The 22,293-nt window shown below is 39.8% G+C and overlaps 1 protein-coding gene across 5 annotated transcripts in view; it reads left to right on the top strand.

The window, feature by feature from the left end:
- Positions 1–22,293, top strand: part of lyst (lysosomal trafficking regulator) — a 48,597-nt gene that overhangs the window by 6,000 nt on the left and 20,304 nt on the right. For 3 of the 5 annotated variants that reach the window (XM_067525534.1, XM_067525535.1, XM_067525533.1), the window contains exons 3-14: positions 1,841–1,961; positions 3,854–3,945; positions 6,731–6,929; positions 10,353–10,443; positions 11,155–13,246; positions 15,427–16,366; positions 16,478–16,639; positions 18,464–18,620; positions 20,190–20,401; positions 20,525–20,591; positions 21,095–21,204; positions 21,881–22,250. In XM_067525534.1, the coding sequence (XP_067381635.1) occupies positions 1,841–1,961; positions 3,854–3,945; positions 6,731–6,929; positions 10,353–10,443; positions 11,155–13,246; positions 15,427–16,366; positions 16,478–16,639; positions 18,464–18,620; positions 20,190–20,401; positions 20,525–20,591; positions 21,095–21,204; positions 21,881–22,250 (4,613 nt within the window). The remainder of the gene's footprint in view (positions 1–1,840; positions 1,962–3,853; positions 3,946–6,730; positions 6,930–10,352; positions 10,444–11,154; positions 13,247–15,426; positions 16,367–16,477; positions 16,640–18,463; positions 18,621–20,189; positions 20,402–20,524; positions 20,592–21,094; positions 21,205–21,880; positions 22,251–22,293) is intronic. The other 2 variants (XM_067525536.1, XM_067525537.1) reach the window with 1 other exon arrangement.

Here is a 22,293-nt window from a genome sequence, read left to right as displayed (position 1 = left end):
CTGTTTAGATTTTCATTTTGACCAACACTAGCTTGCACGCTATCTCACTGTAATGAAAACAGTGGAGCAGAGTGCAGTGCTTTTTAATTTCCTGCACAATGGCTATGCTCATGCTTGAATAAAGGTCACTGTTTAGAACACTTAGAAACTGTTAATGACAAAGAATGAGCGTTCTTTTTTTACGGTAGCTTTTTTAACATTTGGGGTGGGGGGTCATACTGAGTTAACCAACTCTGCTTTCTGACTCATAGTTTGTGAAGAAATGTGTAACGTTAGGGGCTCCTCATGATGCTCATCATTCTGAATTTCAAATTCGATCAGTAGGGATCTCAAACCAGACAAATACATTGCGTAACCAACACCCCACATCTCTCTCTCACGAGGACAGGATCACATCGCTTTCACTGCCTCTGCCAAGTTGTTGTCTACCCAATTATCCAAAGAGAGCTTGAGAGGAAGGTCTGTCAGCATGGGTGACTCAGCCATCAGACTCCCATGACTAGGCCTCCCATGATTGCCATGTTGAATAGAGGGACAGGTCACAGCCACTGTTTTAGAGATAGTTATGTAAACTCAGGCTTTTGGTGTTCAATCATGTTTTTCTAATATGCAAATCTATCCTCTGACAACAGAATAAGACAAAATGTAGTGAATTAAGTATACAAACTGAGCAAGTGTGATCAAATATCTTAGTCATGCTGCTCTGACCTCTGAGCTTCCTGCAACAGGAAAAAGCAGTTGATGAAGTAATTAATACAGTATTCAATAACAATGGTGGTGGTGTCTTCAACTTTGAGTAATCTATGCAGTTTGTGTCTTCCCTAATCGTCCAACATAAATGTGTCTTCATGTTGTGACATAATTTGGTTAAATAAATCAGTTAAATAAATCCTTCTGTCAAAATACCATAAATAAGTTTGCAAGGTTGCTTTGATCATACTAGGTGCATTAAGTGAAATCCAGACTTGTATGTCTCAATCACCCAGATTAATGTCTACAAATGAGCAGCTGAAGAATTTCTTTTTGTTAACACAAATCTGTTTTCTGAGTCTGTGCTTTTTTTGTCTGTGAAATTTTTTTTTTCAAAGATGTACTAATTGTTATTGGCAGTCTCTCCACTATTAAATCACCCCAGCTGGTTTGTGCTGTTGCACTGTGTTATTAGATTAGAAAAAAGGAGGAGAGTAAGAGGAAAAAACAACTTCATGGCTATGAAATTAGTGTTATCATGAACCACTTAGTTTCCCTTTCCCATTTGAGAACTACAGGTTACAACAGGTTACACAGGGGCGGCTGTAGCTCAGTTGGTACAGGTCATCCACGGACCACAGGGTCAGTGGTTCGATCCCCGGTCCCGGCTATATGTCGATGGTCCAAGCCTGGTAGAAATTGGGGAGGGTTTCATCAAGAACCCTAAAAACTGCCAACTGCGTAAAAAAACTGCCAATTCAACATGTGGACAATGATTCTCAGTGGGGACCCTGAAGTCACGGGATAATGACCAAAAAAATGACTAAAAAATAAAAAAAGCTACAACAGTTTACACAGATAAAGCAAAGACAAACCAAGTCATTTTCTGAGATGCATTTCAGGAGCATAACTCCTGGGCATATTTATTAGGCATAATCACAGCTTTGGCATCCTTGATGCTGTGATTTCTAGCCAGTTGCCTCCCGCCCCCTGTTTATTTTTGCTCGGTTCTGTCGCTGCTTTTATTTGTTACACCTTTTTATGTTATTTGTCAGCTTTCATATTTTACCCCTGTCCTCTTCTGTCTTTCTCTTTATCCATGAATTTATTTTTCTTCCTTTTCCCGTCTCCTGTGTGCGATGTTGTCCAGCCCCCTGGTGTGCAGTGACTCCTACTCACCTACCCTCCTTCTGTACCAATCCCCTAACTACTTTGGGGGGGGGTTGCCTCAGTTGTTGAAGTGTCACCCACTCTGCCCATCCTTCACCTTGGTGAGTGTGGTCAACTTTGCACCTTCATCATCCAAATTTTAGGATGCTTGATGATGATAAATCTGTGCAAATCAACATGTAGTATACTGTTTTTGGTAGTTAAAACTCTGTTTTAATGCCATTAATAGTGTTAACAAGTAAAAGGGAAAAAAGTCAGTGATGACACTGGAAGGAAGTTGAGTCACAGCGTAACATACAATAGAGTGGGTATTTGCCAGAACAGTAACTTTGGTCCCCACCCCCACATTAACAGTCAGGAGCAAAAGCTAAGGTGTGATAAAACTGAGAAAATCAGTTTCGTAGATGTCTATAATTGTCTATGCTGCTTTTGAGCATGTAAGTAAAGCACAGACAGACTAGTAAAAGAATGTCGTATATTCTCTGAAGGGCTGCTTCGCATTACTTTCTGTTTGTGTCACTTTCTGCTCCTATTCATGTTATGCTAATAAATTCCATTACAGAGTCTACGTGAAAATCTATGTCCATGCTGCTAGATTGTTTGACATGGGGTCATCGTGACAAAACCTGGTCGTAAATAATGTGATAGTACTGTTTTGCTTCTTTTAATGTACTTCATTTCATTATGCATTTATGGTTCAGCTTTAGTATAGAAAGTAATATTATTACATAATGCTTTACGAAAGTAATAGCTTACCCCAACAAAATTAATGCCACAAAGGAATTGTGTGTATCCTCGAAGTCTGTCTCAAATTAATTGTTCTTCTTGTTAGAACAGGGGAACAAAAACTCTTTCATTGGACTGCTTGAACATTTTATTAATGATTCAATAGTGATGGTTTAAAAGAGTCTCATCACACAAGACTCTGTTTGCTAAAACCATCTCATGGCTAAGCTGGCAATGTCTGTCAGTAAGATCTTCTTTTGTTTGAATATTCTTTTGAGAATCAGGTAAAAACATGTTCATTCAAAGACATATTGTATTATTTATTTATAGCTTACATTTCAAGTAAGTCCAACTTTATTTGATTTAATATAGCCTAAATCCCAAATAGCAAATTTGCCTGGACGGGCTTTAGAGTTCATACAACAACATACTCTATTCTTTGACCTCCTGTCTTGGTTGGTTTATTCACATTTGGAATACGGTAGACTAAAAGTTAATGTTAGTCTATCTTATGATTGTAATGTAATTGGTCCTGTGTGGTGTCTGTTCTTTGGCTTTGTGACCCAGACACTCAACACAGCCACAACAGTCAGGGATCAGTGTTGCCTGAAGGAATCCAGTCAGTGGTGTCAGATTAGCAGAGTTGTGAACCTAACTCCTGTGTGTTGTAAAGATCCAAAGAACGGGCTTAGAGGATCTCTCATCTGCTGGGAAGGTATTACCGCAATTCCCTGTAATCACTAATTCAGTCAAAAGCAGTTAGGCAGCTTGTCTTGCAGTTAAGAAAGTCCAGATTGTCTTTACAGCCATTTCTGCTCTTTGTTTACAGTCTGACAACAGTTCTGTGACAAGGGTGGTTTTCGGTTTTCAACTGTATGATTTTATTTTTCCTCCATATTCAGAGATTGTGCAGTATTATTTGATATTCTGCTGCAATTCAAATTTGTAAAATGCTATGCTTTCCATTGGACTATTCTTCAAGGTTACAAGGAGAAATAAAATATAGAGACTTCCAGCACTGCACCTGATCTGATATAGGAGCAATAGTTCCAGTAGCTCTTCATAATAACATTAGTGACTGTTACATTGCTATCTAATTGACTATGCAAGCATTTATAGTGCTTACAATACTAAAAACACTACTGGCATAACAAGCTTCTTTTATGTGCATTTGCATTTCAGTTTCTCTTCATGCGAGTCTACATTTCAAGTTATGATCTGAGTCTGCTTTATACTCTAATGTCTTCTCTGTATTTCTTTTATTCAGGTCAGCCTTGAGAGCCTTGAGAATTTCCTCTGCCTCTTCCACTATGTGCAGCACAGCTCCAACCACAGCACTAAAGATGCACTGAAATTTTGGTATGTGTCGTTACTATTTGAATGTGTCAGAATAGAGGTTTTGTCTCACTTATGTATCAAACCTTTTTGTATGAACCCAATAGAGCACAATAACAAACTGCAGGCTTTATTGGTGCATAGTGTTAATCGACACCTCACCACAATATAGCAGCCAGACAGTACACTGAGAATATTGGAATTGTTTGTCAGAATAAACATGGTAACTGCCACTTGTGACTCGATGCACAGTCACAGAAGCATTTTATTTTTATTGTTTTTATGTCTCTTCTATTGTAGACATTATGCATTAGCTCTTGACCAGCTCTCTGCATAGATTTACATATTGATGAGAAAAACTGTAGTACATTAGGCAACATAAGTACCTCTTGTTCGTATTTCATTTATTGTAAAAAGTGACACACACACCCTAGAAATAAGTGAGTGCATTAGCATTCATAAATTATGTGTTCTCTCAGCTGATAAGTTATTAGTTTCAGTGGGGACTTGTTAAAAAACATTACATAATGTCCATGTTCAAAGTAAGACTTGAGCCATTAAATGGTACATTTACACTGACGTTTATTTGTGGTAGTTGAAGAAAGAGAGAGTACAAATTAAAACCTGTGCTGTATTGTCTTTTTATTTTCAGATGTTTAATGTAATTAGTAATAATGTGTCAGTCTGTAAGTTAATCATCGTGAAGATGAGTAGACAATAAGTGTTGGACTTGTTGACACTAGATGAAGACAGATTAGCCAGCGCTTCCATATTAGCATATCAGTGTTGTTATAGTTATGGAAGCAGTATCAAAATAATCTGAATACATTATGTATGAATCTCTGCAACCTGTGTTAAACAAGCCTCTTTTGGAGATATCAGAACTCATCAGTGATCATGATATGTTCAAATTTAATTTAGAAACAACTATCACAACTCCCTGGAATCCTAAGTAACAGAATTACATTTGCAGTATCTGACAAACTAAAGCAGTAAAAAATCTGCAGTGACTAAAATATCTCCAAGCATACTGCATGTGCATACATATCAGGCAGCATCTACTAAAGTGCTGTACACACAACTAGAACCATGCTTACCCAGACAACATCTGAATAGTATCAAATGCTCAAAGTGCCCTTTGTCTTCCCTAAACTGAAAAGGACAGTTGGAAATGTCTAAATAACACAATAATCAGTTGGAGTAAAGCACATCATGATCATTGGCCGTTATTTAAGAAAATACATTTCAAAACGTTTGCCTTAATGTCTTTTTCTTCATTCATGGAAAATTATAAGTGACTCTGTAATCGAAGCAGAATTCACCACTTACTGTTGTGAGTATTTACTTGCTAATGATCCTTCAAAAGAGTGAAAACCATTAGCCAATTATTTTTTTCAAACCTTGTGATCTCAGTTATAATTAAGAATAGAACTAGTCATGCATGTCTTTGTACACATCCTTAGTGTTGAGAGATTTAATGTTTTTTCTTCATCTAAAAAATAAATATTAATAATAAATTTTTGGAGATGAAGGATAATTACTAACACAGAAGAAGTTGTAGAAATTAAAGCACAGAACAGTCCTTGAGTTTAAAGATGTTAAAAACACAGGCTTAAAGACAATGTATTATCTTCTTGTGATGTAGAATATTTCGTGAAGCTTAGTCTTTTTGGCACTTTTTCAGTTGTTGCTAGTGGGATTAGCTGAATTTTTACTGTCCCAAACAGTTGTTGTAGAAAATACAAAGACAGTTGCTGCATATGATGGTCGAATATTGAGGTCTTCTACAGGACACCAGGGGCTTGTCAGTATTCCCAAAACCAGTCCCCTCACCATGTGACATCACATGCTTTCATGTGATACGCTGATGTGTTGCAAATCTGAAAAGCTCCCATTTGAAATTCCAATTTAATGGAATTTGTGCTGCAGAACAGAAAATTCAGTCAGCAGTCGTGTAAGGAGGTATGCAGATAGCAAAGCTGCAGCCAAGCTTAGTGAACACACAGGATGACTGGAAGGAAATTCTTGGGCTCAGTAACATTTGGTAAGATGATAAACACTATATGTGGCTAGTTTGAATTTTTTGATCTTCTGAAAGGAAGAAGGAGTGGCAGAAATCTATACATGCAAGAGTAAACACGAGGTACTTTCTTACAGTCTTGGCATTGTCCGAGAAAGGGGGTGTGTTTCTTAAACATTGCATGGAAAGATCTGTTTGTCTTGATTTGGGAGCTGGAGGAAGGAACATGTGCTTGAGGCAGAAATAAGCGGAAAAGCTTGGAATGAACACTAAACTAAAGGCTTTGAGTAGGTTAAGTCGTGTTTTCCTGTTTACCTTCAGTCTTCACGAATTCATAGTTGACAACAATGTGTGATTGGAGCAACCGTTTGGTTTTTTCTATTTATTTTGGTCATTGTTGGACCAAGGCATGTCTACATTTCACCATATTGTTCCCTCTAAAGTGATTTAACCGTATGATTTGTCATATTAGTTCTATTACAGATAAAAATTAATTTTCTTACCATGGGACATCTCTATTAGGAGTTTAGTCTGAAACACACTAGAAACCAAGTTTGTGCCTTCACATTTTATGGATGTAGCTTGGCCAATTAAGTGTTATCTTCATGTACTAAATTAAATTAAAAAAAATCTGCAGCTTAACGAAAGGTACACAGTTGTGCTCAAATTTTTTGTCATCGGGGAAGGAAAGGGTTATACTAAAAAGTATTTTGGGAAGTGTCTGTACAGATGTGACTGTGTGATTGTGCCACTGCCTAATGATCTTTGCCCTCTTCTTTTTCCTTCTAGCTCAGACATGAGTGGAGCCAGTAACACACTGGCGAGAGAGTTCCTGACTGACGTTCATCAACTATGCAGTGCAGTAGCCCAGAGAGCAGAGGCACGGGAGGAGGATGAGGAAGAAAGTCACATGGTGGCACTGGGGGAGTACCTGGTCAGGGGCAGAGGCTTCCTGTTGCTCAGCACTTTGGACTTAATCATTGACCAGGTATAAAAAAGAAAGAACAACTATCCCATGCCTTGTGTATTTAAAACTATGGTGTACTATTGACAGAAATGTAAATATCTTAAACTTAAAAGAGAGGGCAATTACGGTTTTTATGATCATAATTAGAGGTCATCCAGAAAGCATTTAACGTTTTCACATTATGTTACAGCCTTATTCCAAAATGAATTAAGTTCATTATTTTCCTCAAAATTCTACAAGCAATACCCCATAATGACAATATGAAAGACGTTTGTTTGAAATCTTCACAAATGTATTAAAAATCAAAAAACTAAAAATACACATGTACATAAATAATTACAGCCTTTGCTCAATACTTTGTTAAATCAACATTAGCACTAATTGCAGTCTATAGACTGTATGATGCTACAAGCTTGGAACACCTATTTTTGGGCAATTTCTCCCATGCTTTTTTGCAGTACCTCTCAAGCTCTATCAAATTGGATGTGGAGCGTCGGTGCACAGCCATTTTTCTCTCAAGAGATGCTCAGTCGGGTTCAAGTCTGGGCTTTGGCTGAGCCACTCAAGGACATTCAGAGTTGTCCCGTGGGCACTCTCTTGTTATCTTGGCTGTGTGCTTAGCTTAGTTGTCCTGTTGAAAGCTGAACCATCGCCCCAGTCTGAGGCCCAGAGCGCTCGGAAATAGCTGCCTTTATATCTTCCTTGGCATTCAGGCCAAAGATTAATCTTTGTTTCATCAGACCAGAGAATTTTGTTTCTCATCATAAGAGTCCTTCAGGTGGGCTGCTATGCACCTTTTACTGAGTAGTGGTTTATGTCTGGCCGATCTACCATACAAGCCTGATTGGTAGAGTGCTGCAGAGATGGTTGTTTTTCTGGAAGGTTGTCCTCTCCAAAGAGAAAAACACTGGAGCTCTTTCAGAGTGACCATCTGGTTTTTTATCACCTCCCTGACTAAGGCCCTTCTCTCTCGATCGCTCAGTTTGGCCAGCCAGCCTGCTCCACAAACAGTCCTGGTGGTTCCTAACTTCTTCCATTTACGGATGATGGAGGCCACTGTGCTCATTGGGACCTCAATGCTACAGAAATATTTTGAGGAAATAATGCAGAAATGGTTTGAGGAAAATAATGAATTAAACCCATTTTGGAATAAGGCTGTAACCCAACAAAATGTGGAAAAGGTTAAGAGCTGTGAATACTTTCTGCACTGTGTATTGCACAATTGTTGCATAAGAAAGAGAAAACCCAGTGTGACATTAATGTACAGACTCCTCTCATATAGAAACAAAATATTGCCGACCCACACATATTTTGAAATCAGAAATTCTCGCACAGCAGTTGGATTCAGGCAAGTACATTTAGCTTCAAATTCTGCCAAAAACATTTTAATTAATTTGATAAACTTTTAAGCCTGTATAACCTCTTGTACAACATATATCTCTTTATCTAAAATTACACACAGCTTGCTATGGAGATACGATATAATAATCAAGATAAAAGCAATGAAGCATGAAGATCATGAAAACATCAGACAGGCTTTAGATGACCATAATAAAGGGGAATTTAATGACACCAGTGCAATAAAAAACTTTTGGTAAAAATTAGTTGTGTAGTAAGTTGTTATACTAGAACTATTTCTTAGATGAACAAGATGCCATTCAGTTAATCACACTGCAAATTTTATATTTTATATTTCTATTGACAAACATTTGTAGTAACCACCTTCAGGCTGCCTGTCTAAATGGTTGCATCTATAAAGGAAACATCCGCTGCAGTGCCCACATGTTATATAATTGCTGAAAGTTGGTCTCTTAATTCTGCTGCTGCATGCAAGATATTGATACTGATATTAGACCTGTTGAGTAACACTTCAGAATAGGGGTCAAAAGGCATATTTTGTATTTGTTTTTAAGCATACTATGTAATGTCAGCACTGCCATACTACAAAATGTGATGTCAGTAATGGATTTTACAAATGTGTTTGGGCTATTATTTGGAATATGATACCATACCATCTGTGCCTTAATCCCTCTGTTCCTCTGTCACTGTTTGTGACAGTGAGTTTCAAGCACTCTGTTATGCTGCCCATTTTCAGAGTTAGCAATGGTCTCACGGAGTTAGGTATTATTTACTCTGAAGCATCTGCCAAATGACTAAATGACTAAATGCTCTGTTAACTGGTGGCAAGCTTTGACAAACCCCATTGTTTCCTCTACCCACACAATGTGGTCTGCCCAGACTACAGAACACTCAGTATGTTTGTGTTTTGATCTGTAATTGCTTCTGGGTAAGGTACAGGGTTAAGTAAGTTGAAAATAAAATGACGGCTAAGTGGTTTTCCTGCATACTGCACATGCTGATAATACTAATTGTTTCATGAGAGGTTAAGTAAAATAAAGGTAATCATATGAAATGTGCTGTATTTAAAAAAAAAAAAAAAAAGAAAAAGAAGAGGGGGGGGGAAAGCAGCATTGACATCAGTTAATATTCTGTGGCCAGTGTGCCATGGCCATTGAAGTAGGCTGCTAACAGAAGAACAGCATTTAGGCAAGATATCTATCAGCAGTGGTTGGCATGATGTAAGTACTGATCAGTTATTTAAGAGCTACACACAAAATTGCAAAATTTTAAGCTCTTTTTTAAGTCTTTTTTATTACTATTTTTTAGCTTCTCTCTTTGCCTATGAACGTGCCATGCCTGGCAGAACTTAGTTATGCATATTCAGCATAAAGGGTTTATTACCATTTAAGAAACAGCTCATTCCCTCTGCTTGTTTCTTTCTAAACTATAGCCAGAACTTTCATTCAGTGATTAACACAGCTAATTACCCTTCACAGTATTACATAGGAAATATAAGAAAATGAAGAAATAGCACAAATATAACTCTTGCAAATGATTGAAATGATCCTGATCGCTTGTATAGCAGTTATTGAGTATTATTTAACACACTCTAATGGAGTGTGTATTATACTTTGAAAATAAAACACATTTTCACACTGTTGCAAAATCAGCAAGCTGATCATTTTTAATTAACACATGAAGGAGTTGGTTCTCTCTGCTGTGAGGAATGCGCTGGATTGCCATGAGACCCCCAAAGTCTCGGAAGTAAGGCTCTCATGTAGATGCAACATTGCTCACATTTGCTCACAAGACTGTCTGAAAAAAATGGGAACATAAACAAATAGCAGGTTCAGAGCTGCAAAGTCCTTTATTCAGATACAAAGGAAATATTAAGGTTATGGGTCTTTGTTAAAAGTAGTGAAACCCAAAGCTACATTTGAATTTGTGAGACCTGAGTAAATGTTGATAAGAATGTAGTGTTGTCATGTGACATCAGAGTGTGACCAAAGGAAGAGGGGTGGGGAGGCTTTCTATGTAACCTCAGTGTTTCTCTCCTCTTGTTTTGTTTTGTTTTGTGTTTTGGATGGGTGGGGGTACTCTCAGGAGTTGACGTGCCGGGAGGAGCTTCTCACTTTACTGCTGTCCCTGCTACCACTGGTCTGGAAGATCCCTGTCCAGGAGGAAAAAGCCCCAGGTTAGTAGCTACTCACTTGTTCCTTTAAAGTTATCGGCACCTATTTTACCTCACTTTGCCCAGTTATAATTGCTTGTGACTACTTCATATTCTTTACTTTTGATTAAATATTTCAATGTACATACTTACTTACTTTGAAAACTCATATTTTTTTTTTTTAACAGAAATTCAGGCGGCATTAATACAAATTTTCTTCACCAATAACTGTAAAGCAGATGTTCATTGTTAGGTTTAGTTAGTGTACTGTATGTAAAGGCAGAGGAATGTGTTTACCTTGCTATCGACTGTGAATTGTTTCTATAATGTCATCAAAGGACTAATTGTTATTGATTTAATGCACTGCAAATCACTTTTTAACCTTTTTAACGAATATCTTTGTTAGAGGAAGCTTAGTAACAATCTTAGCGTTAACAGCCATGCATCACTTGTGGTTGCAGAGGCCAGTGACCTCCAGATGACACCGGCATTTAGTACAAGACTGCTAATCCTTTCTAACATGGACCCTAAACATTTTTACTTTAATTAATTTATACTCACTGAGCGTCTTTAACAAAAAGGCAGTGGCAGTTGATACACATCTGTGGCTGGAGTCCTCCTCCGCTCACACAAAACAAATTTGTATTTTTGAAATCTAGATTCATTTACATTGACAGATACGGACCTAATCTTACTTTAGTGTAGAATCTGACAAATGTTTCTGTATGTTAACAGACTTTATTCTGCCATCCCTACTGGAAGTATTTCTTAGCCGGGACGTGAAGGCTGTTCCTTTCAGAGCAGGACAGAAGACTGCAACTGATGAACAGAACACGGGGAAGAGGTCCCGTGTTAGCAGTGGCACCTGGAAGTCCCGCAGGTCACGCAGAACGGCTCAGAGATACTCTGTAAAGGATGCTCGCAAGTCCCAGGTTTCCACCTCAGATTCAGAAGCTAACAATGAAGACAAAGCTGTCCCAGGCACAGGTAGTGTGAGGAGCAGAAGGTTACATGGCTCTACCTTCCGGTTGAGCTGTCAGCATCAGCGTTTAGAGGGCTCACAATCAACAACCACTACCACCACCGCTATTGAAACCATGAGTGCACCATACCCACACCCCCGAGCCCCTGGGTCTCATGTGGCAGACAATGAAACCCTGACAGACCCAGCTGCAATATCAATTTTCAATCGCATGGAGAATTCGCCCTTTGATCTATGCCACGTGTTGCTTTCTCTACTGGAGAAAGTTTGCAAGTTTGACATGAGCATCAACCACAACCCAGGCCTGGCAGTCAGTGTTGTACCAACTCTCACTGAGATCCTCACTGAGTTTGGGGATTGCTGTGGTCCAGGGACAGGGGGTGGAACAGGGGCAGAGGACCTTGCTAGAGGTTGGACTGAAGAACCCATTGCTTTGGTTCAGAGGATGCTTTTACGCACAATCTTACACCTGATGTCGGTGGATGTGAGTCAGAATGAAAAGCTCCCAGACAGCCTGAGACGCAGCCTGACAGACCTGCTGCGAGCTACACTCAAAATCCGAAGCTGTCTGGACAGACAGACTAACCCATTTGCTCCTCGGCCCAAGAAAACTCTGCAAGAGGTCCAGGATGACTTTTCATTTTCCCGCTTTCGACACAGGGCACTACTGCTGCCAGAGCTTCTAGAGGGAGTCATGCAAGTGCTCCTGGGTTGTCTGCAGGCTTCCACACCCAACCCCTTTTTTTTTAGCCAGGCACTGGAACTAATTCATGAATTTGTCCAGCACCGGGGTCTAGAGTTGTTTGAGGCCACAGTACTTCAGCTGGAAGGACTTGGCAGGGCCAGGGACTCTGAAGTAGGTGGCGAAGCTTCAGAAAGACTACGAAGCCTTATTGCAGGGCTCTTTAAAATTATCAGCGCTGTCAAGAAAGCAAAATCAGAACAGCTGCATCAATCTGTGTGTGCCCGACGCCGTCATCGGCGATGTGAATATTCGCACTTCCTGCATCACCACAGAGACCTTTCAGGTTTGCCTGTCTCTGCTTTTAAACAGGCAGCTAGACGCAATCCATTTGAAGAGGATGGCGATATCAAGGAAGGGATGGAGGGTGATGTGATGCGTTACCCTGAGCGATGCTGTTGCCTTGCTGCCTGCGCTCACCAATGTCTGCGGCTCTTACAGCGCCTCTCTCCCAGTGGGCCAGCTGTTCTTCAGGTACTGGCTGGGGTGCAGGCAGTTGGAATTTGCTGTTGTATGGACCCCCGCTCAGTGGTTGGCCCCCTGTTGCATTCCTTCCAAGCTCCAGGTCTGCGTAGTTACCAATCCCATGTTCTCACTGTCCTAGGTAGACTTATTTTAGAACAACTTGGCGGGGGGCAACCCTCAGAGAAAGCCAAGCTGGCCTCTTGTAACATCTGCACTCTAGACAGCAGCCAGCTGCCAGACCTGGAGGAGACATTGCAGCAAGGGGAACATTCAGCCAGTCTGCGTTACCGCTCCCAGGGTATTTTACCAAGTGGAGGGGGGGCAGAGGACATGCTGTGGAAATGGGATGCTCTGGAGGCCTACCAAGAGCTAGTGTTTGGTGAGGACTGGCAACTAAGCCAGCAGATAGCTGGCCATGTGTGCCACCTGACTCTGCGAGGCAATGCTATAGTGCAATGGCAGCTCTACACACACATCTTCAATCCTGTGATGCAGAGAGGGGTAGAACTGGCCCACCATGCCCAACAGCTGGGGGTTTCCACTGTCTGTACTCAGGTGTGCAGTTATCACACTCAGTGCCTGCCTGTGGAGGTGCTGCTCATATACCTTCAAACATTACCTGCCCTCCTCAAATCAAGGTGAGCTTTTTCCAAATCATTATATAATGACTCCTAATTTTTTAAATCTTCTTTCGTTTTACAGTTGTTATGTCGGTCAGTCTCTCTAATATGTTTTTCCCCAGTATTGAGCTGCATTGTGCAAAGTATGTACTTACTGTAGGTTTTGCAGTTAAATAGAAAGGCATAAAGCAGCTGTCCTGTTCTCTCAGAAGCATCAATCTCTTTTACTAATTGCTGTTTTCATAGAAGCATTGCAGATGGTTGTTTTGAAAAATGTTTTACCAAACTTCTTACTCAATAAATTGATTCATGCTTAAAGGACCACATGAGGCAAATACAGCATAATCAGCCTGCTCAAAGTAAGAAACTCAATCCAGTTGGACATTGGTTGTCATTAGATCTGTGTCTTCAGGTCATTGCTAATTGATGTGAATCAATAATTTACCATTTCTTTGTGGACTGAAGGACAGCTGGGAGATTATTGACTGTTTATGTAACACTGCTATGAGTACAGTACTCTGTCAAGGCAGCAGTGTGTGGATACATTTGACAAATATTGGCAAAATTGAATTTGTATAATACTATAGAAAATATGTTTTAATTTGTTATCTATCTGCTGTTATATAGTCCAGAGACAATAATGAGTCTAAGTGATCAGTACTAGATAGATGGATGGATGAATGAATAAAGACCCAGTTCCAGGCTGGATTGTCCAGGTTAAATATATAATAAACTAACTTAACACAAACTGCCTTTTCCTGCATATGATCAATCTCACTAGGTTATAATATACAGCTGCAACTGCTAGGATATTTATTTTTTCAAACTACACCGTATGTGCAGTGTTGGCTAACTTCAAATAAAATGTGTTGTTTTGGTTGTTACAGGTAATTGACATACATGAATGGGAACGAGTTTTAAATCTGAATGTGTGTAAACTAAAGTATTTAATACAGTGCAATTCCTTTTTTGATATTTAACTGTGAATGGACAATAAATACCAAATAATGCCAAACAATGAAATCATTATTTGAAGAAATGAAAACTAAGTCCCCATCAATCACCAATTTTCCAACAACTCATGCTTATTAATTTTTTAAAATCAAAATCACCTTTCTATAAATACAAAAACGTCCAAACAGCACAATCATTCTTCCAATATAACCTATTTTTTCTGGCCATGTGCATATGGCCCAAAGTGACAATATGCTTGCTACTTTAGTATCTTTGTTAATCTGTACATGTATAAGTCTTATCAAAATTGTACTTCATCGGACAACTCGTCTGCCTCTTTATAAACATACACAACTCATTCTGCCTAACAGAGCTCCATTTTCCAATGAGAGCATTACATTTGCAGGCTAACGGGTAGTCGCCCTGTGAGACTTGCAGACCACTAATGAAAAGCGGAAATTTTGTTAAAAAAAATAAAATAAGCAGAATTAATTAAATGTAGATTCATTTAGAGGAGAGCCTCAGAAAGGGTTAGAATTAGAGAAATAATCAGCAAGTTAATAATCTATTAAATTTTTCCATTTCACGCACCAAGCTCAAAGATTTAACTGAACATCTGTTTCAGGTCCCTAACATACTGTTCAGACAATCCCACGCAGTCTTTTATTTCATTCATGTTTAATGTTAATCCATCTCTTCAGAGTTATGTTTCCATCCTTTACCCAGAGGTGAAATTTTGTTGTGTGTATTTAGTAAACCTTTAAAAAAAATTGCAGGTGTTCTTGTGCAGGTTTACTGTGTCCTTCAGTTAATTTGTCATGTTAATAGAAAGTGACAAATTTATTAAAATGCAATGGTGTGCTCTGGTGGAAATTTATATTTGCAACCTAATGAGGGGTTGTGAGATAAGTCATGTAAGGAGTGTAAAGCATCCTGTTTATTGGCACAGACCTTTTTCCTAATTATTGCGTTGTAGTGTTTGTTGGATTAGATACAGTGATGCCATTTATTTTCAATTGTGCAAGCTATAGCTAAAATGTACAGTTCACATCTACAATTGTCACCATTTTAATCCTTTCCCAGTCTAATTAGAGGCACATGCTTAATATACTTACCTAACGTTAAAGTAAATGAAAGACAGAAAATTTGTTGCAAATGTTGCTGATTGCCTATATTTGTATAGTTTAATGTTTATATGAGAGTTTTGTTTTGATTTGCTTAATTTCTAATGTTTGCTGTTACAGGGTGATCAGAGACCTCTTCATAAGTTGTAATGGACTCAACCAGGCGACGGAGCTTGTCTACCTGGATGAGACCCGCTCTTTGGCTTTAAAGGTATTTGAGACTCTGATAATAGGCACCGGACACCAGCAGGCTGAAGGGGCACTTAAGGAAAGTGCTCACACTGAAGAACAGGACACTGTCCTCAGCCTTGCTGAAGAACTGGCATCCAGAGGGTGTGTAGAGGGGCCACAGAGCCTCAGCAAGTTCTATGAAGGCCTCAAGGAGGCATATCCACGTCATAAGAGCCGGAGCGGGCAGGGACGCATACAAGGGCGTAACCGAGCAGAGACCCATCTTCATGTTATCAACCTCTTCCTGTGTGTGGCCTTCCTCTGTGTCAGCAAAGAGGCTGATTCTGATCGGGACTCGGCCAATGACTCTGAGGACACGTCAGGTTATGATAGTACAGCCAGTGAACCTCTTGGTGGACGGCTGCCTTACCTTTCCCCAGATAACGTAGCTTTGCCCTCTAAAGAGCAGATACAACGTTCTGCAGATGTCTGGTCAGTCTGTAGGTGGATCTACCTGGCTAGCCCCTTGTTTCAGAGGCAGTTCTTCAGGCTTGGAGGATTGGATGTCTGCTTGCGCCTTATGGCCATGGTGATTCAGAAACTTTATTGTAAGACTAAGGATGGAAAAGCAAGGAAGAAGAGGGACGGTAAGGTCAAGGGGAGCACTGAGCCCATAGTGCCCACAACTTTATCAGGACAGGAGGAAACAACTGACAATTCATCCGACACCTTTGGCACTGGCATTGAGGAAAAGGCCAAAGATCCAGTGAAGAAGCTGGAGGAACAGTGGCAACTACAAAGTATTCGCCTTCTTGAGGCCCTTTTGGCTATTTGTCTACACAGTGCTAACTCGGCCCTGCAGAGAATAGAGCCTGAACTTTCTTATCAGGTTGGTAATTTAATTTCACACTAAACAGCTAATCCCAGACCACATCATCCACAAAATACAAAAATGTATGCAGTGTTTCAAATATAGTGGTATCTCTCCTGTTGTCTATAGCTCCAGTCTGTGGAAGAGACACTCAGTGAGGTTAAAGACCAGCTCTCTCGCTCAGGAGTGGTGAACTCTGACCTTGCTGTTCCTCTGTTTGACTCCCTTCTGAGAGTTGCCCTAGCAGAGGTGTCATCCTGTCCTGATCCCCCTGAAGAGAAGCCAGACAGGGTGAGTCGTGCCTTTGGAGAAGTAGTGTTATGTACACTTTTTTTTTTTTTTTTTTTTTTTTTAATATTCTTATTTGATCATTTGGCAGTTGTAGTTGCCAATGCATAAAGCTAAACAATTTTACCCAGTCAAATGTTATCAGATGTGCTCTTAAGCCTCAACTAAATACAATTGTTTTTTGTTTTTTTTGTGTGTGTACACATTTTCCCGCCACTGTAGAAAACCTCTGCTAGTACTAACAATACACCATCTCTAATCTTATATCAATTAAAAAAAAACTTTAACAGAGTATACCATACTTATCCTTGTATAGTATTTTGCTAAAATTTCATTTGTTGCTATTTTAAAATTAGTACCTTCTATAGATTTGCCCTGGTGACCACACATTGCTGAACATGCAATCTTTTTTGCTGTTTTTATCAGCCCTTATTTATTGTCAGCCCTATATTAGCAGCATATAGTGCCCAAAGATTATAAGCATGTTGAATTATTGTTGGATGAAGTTACTTTGAGTCCCGTAATGTGCTGTTTGTGCTGCATCTTTTGCTGAACAACGTAGTAAAATACAAAGGGTGGTTGTGTTTATTCAGGAAGCAAGCATACCATGAAAACAGAGACATTTTCCAGTTAGGTGTTGTCAGTCATTGGAGCCGCTGTGTGTTGCTAAGCAGCTGTTATCTCCCCAATGTACAACAAAACAGCACATGTAAATAATGATGGCCTTTGTGCAGAGCAAGCAGTAGATGAGAACATGAGAATACATTACATTCATAGCCTCATTTTGGAACATGCTACCGATGTGACTTTACATGTTAATCTAAGTTCTTCTTATGGATGGGAAAGTAAATCCTTCAGTTACATTGATTTCCACCTTGGCTCTCACATACATAAATGAAAGCTTCTCAAATACCATATATGGTTCCAGGAGGTAAAAGCAGTTAAAAAAAAAGAAAAAAAAGAAATGATATTATAATTTTTCGGTCTGCCCTCACGGAAATGACTTGCTGTTTGGTAGTGAGTTCCCCCATCTCACAGCCTTAGATGTGTTTTCTTCAAGTCTTAAAATGCCTGTCTAAGCCTGTTCAACACTGGAGGATTTAGCAGTTTATATAATAGATTTACCTTTTTCCTAAGAGCTTAGTTCTTTTGCGGTGAGCCCAGCAGAGTGTGATATTCGCTTAACCATAAGAAGGCTGCGCTATGAAACTCCAAGATTACTCTTCCCTCACAGTCCTCTGAAGGACTATGCTTTGAAATGTTCTCTTCACTCACAATTGGATATCACAGCTCCTAAGTATCATGTTGGAAGGAATAGAGGTGTGCAGTACAGTAAGCTTCTCTTTTGAACAGTTTATAGTTCAACTGTTTATGTGTGTGTGTGTGTGTGTGTGTGTGTGTGTGAGTGCGCTTACGTGCACATATGATGACTGACTGTTCACGTCAAGGAACTGGGCTGTGTGAGTTCTGTGCAAGTCAGCTGATATTTGTCTTATGACCAAATTCTTTCTTTTTCCCATGCCACTTGAAAACATTTCCTTTGCAATTTATTCACAAGGCTGCTGCTTGATGTGCTTTATAAGTTTTAGCATTATATTCTAAGTCACCGAGCTTTTATTTATTTATTTATTTTTTTACAACAGGCTTGTGTAAGCTCTTGCGAAACTGATTATTATCTCACCAGCTGCTTGATAGTTCACCAGGCCATGATCTTGGTCAGGTTGAATTTGGGACATACTGGATTGAAATTCATGACTTTTTCTTTTTGGCTCCCCCTGTCTGTGCCCCTCCCTGTCACTCTTTCTCTTTTCATTCTGTTACACTCAGAAACTTCAAGTGTCGGCAGAAAGGGTGGCCCCAGCAGGTGATCTGTCTGAGGAGGTGGACGAGGTGCAGAGCTGTGGCGTCAAGCCTCCGGGAGAGGAGGAGGGCTACGACGCTGACAGCGAAAGCAACCCAGAGGATATGGCCAAGCAGGAAGAGTGTAGGTCCATATTTACTACTACATAAAACAACACAACACAACACACAGAGTCTCTCATGCTGCACTCCTGTTACCATTTACTCCTCTTCAAGAATCCACGGTTACTGTTAAGACTTATCTGCCCCATATGATAGTAGCTTAGTCTGGTTGATGTTGTTTATTTTTTGCTTCAGTGTTGTAACTTGCCACTGAAGATTAATCTTTTACCATTTTTACCTAACTGGTGCTATTTAAAGAACTCTGTAAATCAAACTTGTACTACTCATACTACATCTTCTCCATGTTTTTGCTGGTGAAACATGTCACCAGACTAATCTTGATGGATTGCGAGGTCATATGTTTGTCTAAACATCTAAACCTGATTTTTAGCCTTGGGAAACTATACTTATCCCACCATTGAATTAGTATTTTAGGAGTTGTTTTTGTTACTACATTTGAAATTAGAAGAAGATTAGAAAAGATGCAAAAGCATCCATTGTTCTGACAATTTGTTCTGTAAATGTAGGTAAGAGCAGTTGAAACGTGTTAAAACAAAACCACATCCTCCTTTTGGTGGGTTGTGGAAGATGTTTGGCAATAACAAGTGACTAGTTTTAGAGTGTATATGTGACATGGCAAAAAACAAATCTGATAAATATAGTTGTTTTTTTTTTCGTTTTCTTTTAATTTCTCCCCATCTTAAAAGGCGTTATATCAGCTCTGCCCCTCTACTCTGGTCTTACAGGTTAAGAACGTGGCCTGATTACTCTCCTCAGAATAGCGTCTTTGTTTTATATTTTACAGCTACACGCAGCTAGACTGTGTAGCCTTATGAGCTGGATCTTGTGACATAAGTCCCTACCAAAATGAGAGAGAGAGACTTTCTATTTTTTTTGTTGTCGTTAACAAATCCTACAAATAGACTAAAACCGGCAGTAATTTGTGTCTTGTTTGTCAGGTCAACAATCTGGATTATCTTATTCGTCTGTGCCATAGAACTCAAATGTTTTCAAGTCACAACATTATACTGAGGGACACTGGAGTTTTATTTTTTACAGACAGCTCTACTGACTGCACTGGAGTCAACTGAAATTGATTATATATGATTATATTTCTTCTCAAGAACTGCACACTGCTGGTTTGCCACAGTTAATTAAACCTCGAACATATACAACAAAACTAGATGAGATAAGATATAAAAGATGACAGTTTAGTTTGTATTTACTGAAGTCATTATGTATTTGGATGTGTGAATGCATCTGCTGGAGGCAAGCTGTGTAGATCTGCACGGAGAGAGAGCAGGCTTCAATAATAAAATGAAGGTCCCAGAAGCTGCGTCAGAGCCTGCTGCTCTTGTAAATCATGAGGGGGACTCCCATGCTGTTCTGAAGCTGAGCTCAGGGCTCAAGCTCATTCGTTTCTATTAGCTGCTTCAAGGCTGGGAGGCTGGAGATGAAGCAGGGAATGCCTGTGGATCATGAAGCAACACATAGCAGTGTGTCTGTTTCTGTGTTAACATGTGTGTTGTGAATAATTTCTCCAAGTCTGTGCCTCTTGTTGTGCCTCTGATCACTGTGATTGATGTTGTAGGGGGGAACGTGGAGTCGGCCATGTTGCACGAGTATGCGGCAGTGGCGGACCGGCCTGGGCGAGGTGCGCTGCTGTTCCCGGAGATCTGCACAATGGAGCTGCAGTTACTTGCCACTGGCTCCCCAGACCTGGAGGTTTTGAGTCATGTGTTTCACAGCCTGCTGGGTGCTGTACATAGCAACCGCCGCAATGCTGCCTTACTATATAACCAGGTCCGATTAGCCATTACTTCCATTATTTTAATGGTCTTATCCACCTTAGCAGACTATTTTTCTTGCTGTGTTGTCAACTGTGCTGTGAGGTATATGACTAACCACTTGTTCTTGTCCTCACAGGGGGGAGTCAAAACCATCCTGTCTGGCTTTCACAACATCCTCAGCCAAACAGACCCCTCCTTTACAGGTTTGTTATGTCTTCTGGCTTATTTTTGTCTTATGTGACAATATTGTTTGTGTGACATCCAGAGTAAAACCTGGAAACACTGAGTTTTGTTGTTTTTACCTTTTTCCTCTCCTGCTGACATTTCAACTGAATCCTCAAGGCTCAGCTTTCATTACCAGTGTGAATAATGTTAGTAATGCCTGAGGAAATGTATATTTTAGAATACGTTGGTGACCATTTTTTCCTGCCTCTGACCTTTTGACCTGTTTCTTATGGCTAAAATATTAAGTGCAGTATGGATGAAATTATTAAATGTTATTATTATTAAATTGTTAGTTTTTAATATACCACACATGTTGTGCTTATCTATGTGGATTTGCTGTTTTACTTTTAACAGTGATATCTTTTAATAAGATGAAAATAGGCAGTGATATTATTGTGTGTTTCTGCCTGTGGTCTTCTGGTGCATGCCCAAGTGAATGAAAACTGTTTATGTAATGTACTCTTCATTGGTCTACATTCAGATTGCCAGACTGTGCTAGTGGAGCTGCTGGTTGCCATGGTGAGCCAGCGAATCATAGCAGAAGAACTGGCTCTATTGATTCGCCTCTTCCTGGAGAAGACCCCACCTACTGTAAATAGCAAACCCCATCATTCACTTACAACTGCACTGTGAGCTTATATGTTTAAGCCGTTGACGCTGACAGGTTGTGCTTATTTTCTGCACATTAAATTTTTTAGCAGAAGCAAGAACTTATTTGTCAGACATCCTTCCTGTCACACTGTCATCTTACTTCTCAATTTTTTAAAACGTATCAACCCATATTGTTCCCTTGGGCACACTTCATTTTATATACAGTTAACACAAATGTGTGTAAAGCATATGTGGTGCTACAGCTTCTTACTACTGCTCTGTGTTTAATTGGAATCTGAAAGCAGACATTATTAATAACCTGTCTCCAAAAATGGGTCTAATAAAAGAAGAGAAGAGGTTATTTTTAACTGTGTGCCCTGCGTTTTCAGTCTGGGATTGAGTTACGCCTTTGACTGCAGTAGCTCACTTTGCACTGCTATTCTGGCTTTTCTGTCAGGACTAACAGGGTAACCACAGGGTGATTGCTAGATGGATCACACTGGGAAATAACTGCTCAGTGATTTTATTTTTGTCTTAAATTTACTTCATTTAGGTTTAAAATAAAATTTTTAGTTATGCAGTAAATAGGCAGCATCATTACAAGTTTGTTGCATGTCATGTCACTATAAATCTAAAATGAGTGTCCTCATTTCTCATTCACTCTTTTAACTGCCAGGAGATTTTACTAAAGGGTATCTTACAAATTGTTGAAGCCAACATGAACACGGAGCCTCTTCACTTCCTGACCTTTCCTATAATGCTTGGGGCTTCAACACCAGGAGGGATGTCCCCTGGCTCCAGACAGAATGGTTCTGCTGGAGGAAAAACTGTTGGTGTGCTCTGGAAGGGCAAACTGTCTCCTGGTCGCAAGGAAGGGGAGGCCGACTATCGACAAAGCCACTTCCATTCATCTCCCTGGCACACTGCCCCTTTACACTTGCCCCTGGTAGGTCAGAACTGCTGGCCCCACATGTCAAGCGGTTTCAGTGCCTCTCTGTGGCTGAAGGTCGCAGAGCAAGAAGGGAAGGATGGGGACAAAGACAAGGGTGAGAAACAGATCCTTCATTAAGACTGTGTTATTCTTAAAGT

This window comes from Channa argus, chromosome 1 (assembly GCF_033026475.1).
Source record: "Channa argus isolate prfri chromosome 1, Channa argus male v1.0, whole genome shotgun sequence".
NCBI lineage: Eukaryota > Metazoa > Chordata > Actinopteri > Anabantiformes > Channidae > Channa > Channa argus.
The sequence above is the reverse complement of the archived record's forward strand: the minus strand, read 5'-3'. Positions and strand labels throughout refer to the sequence as shown.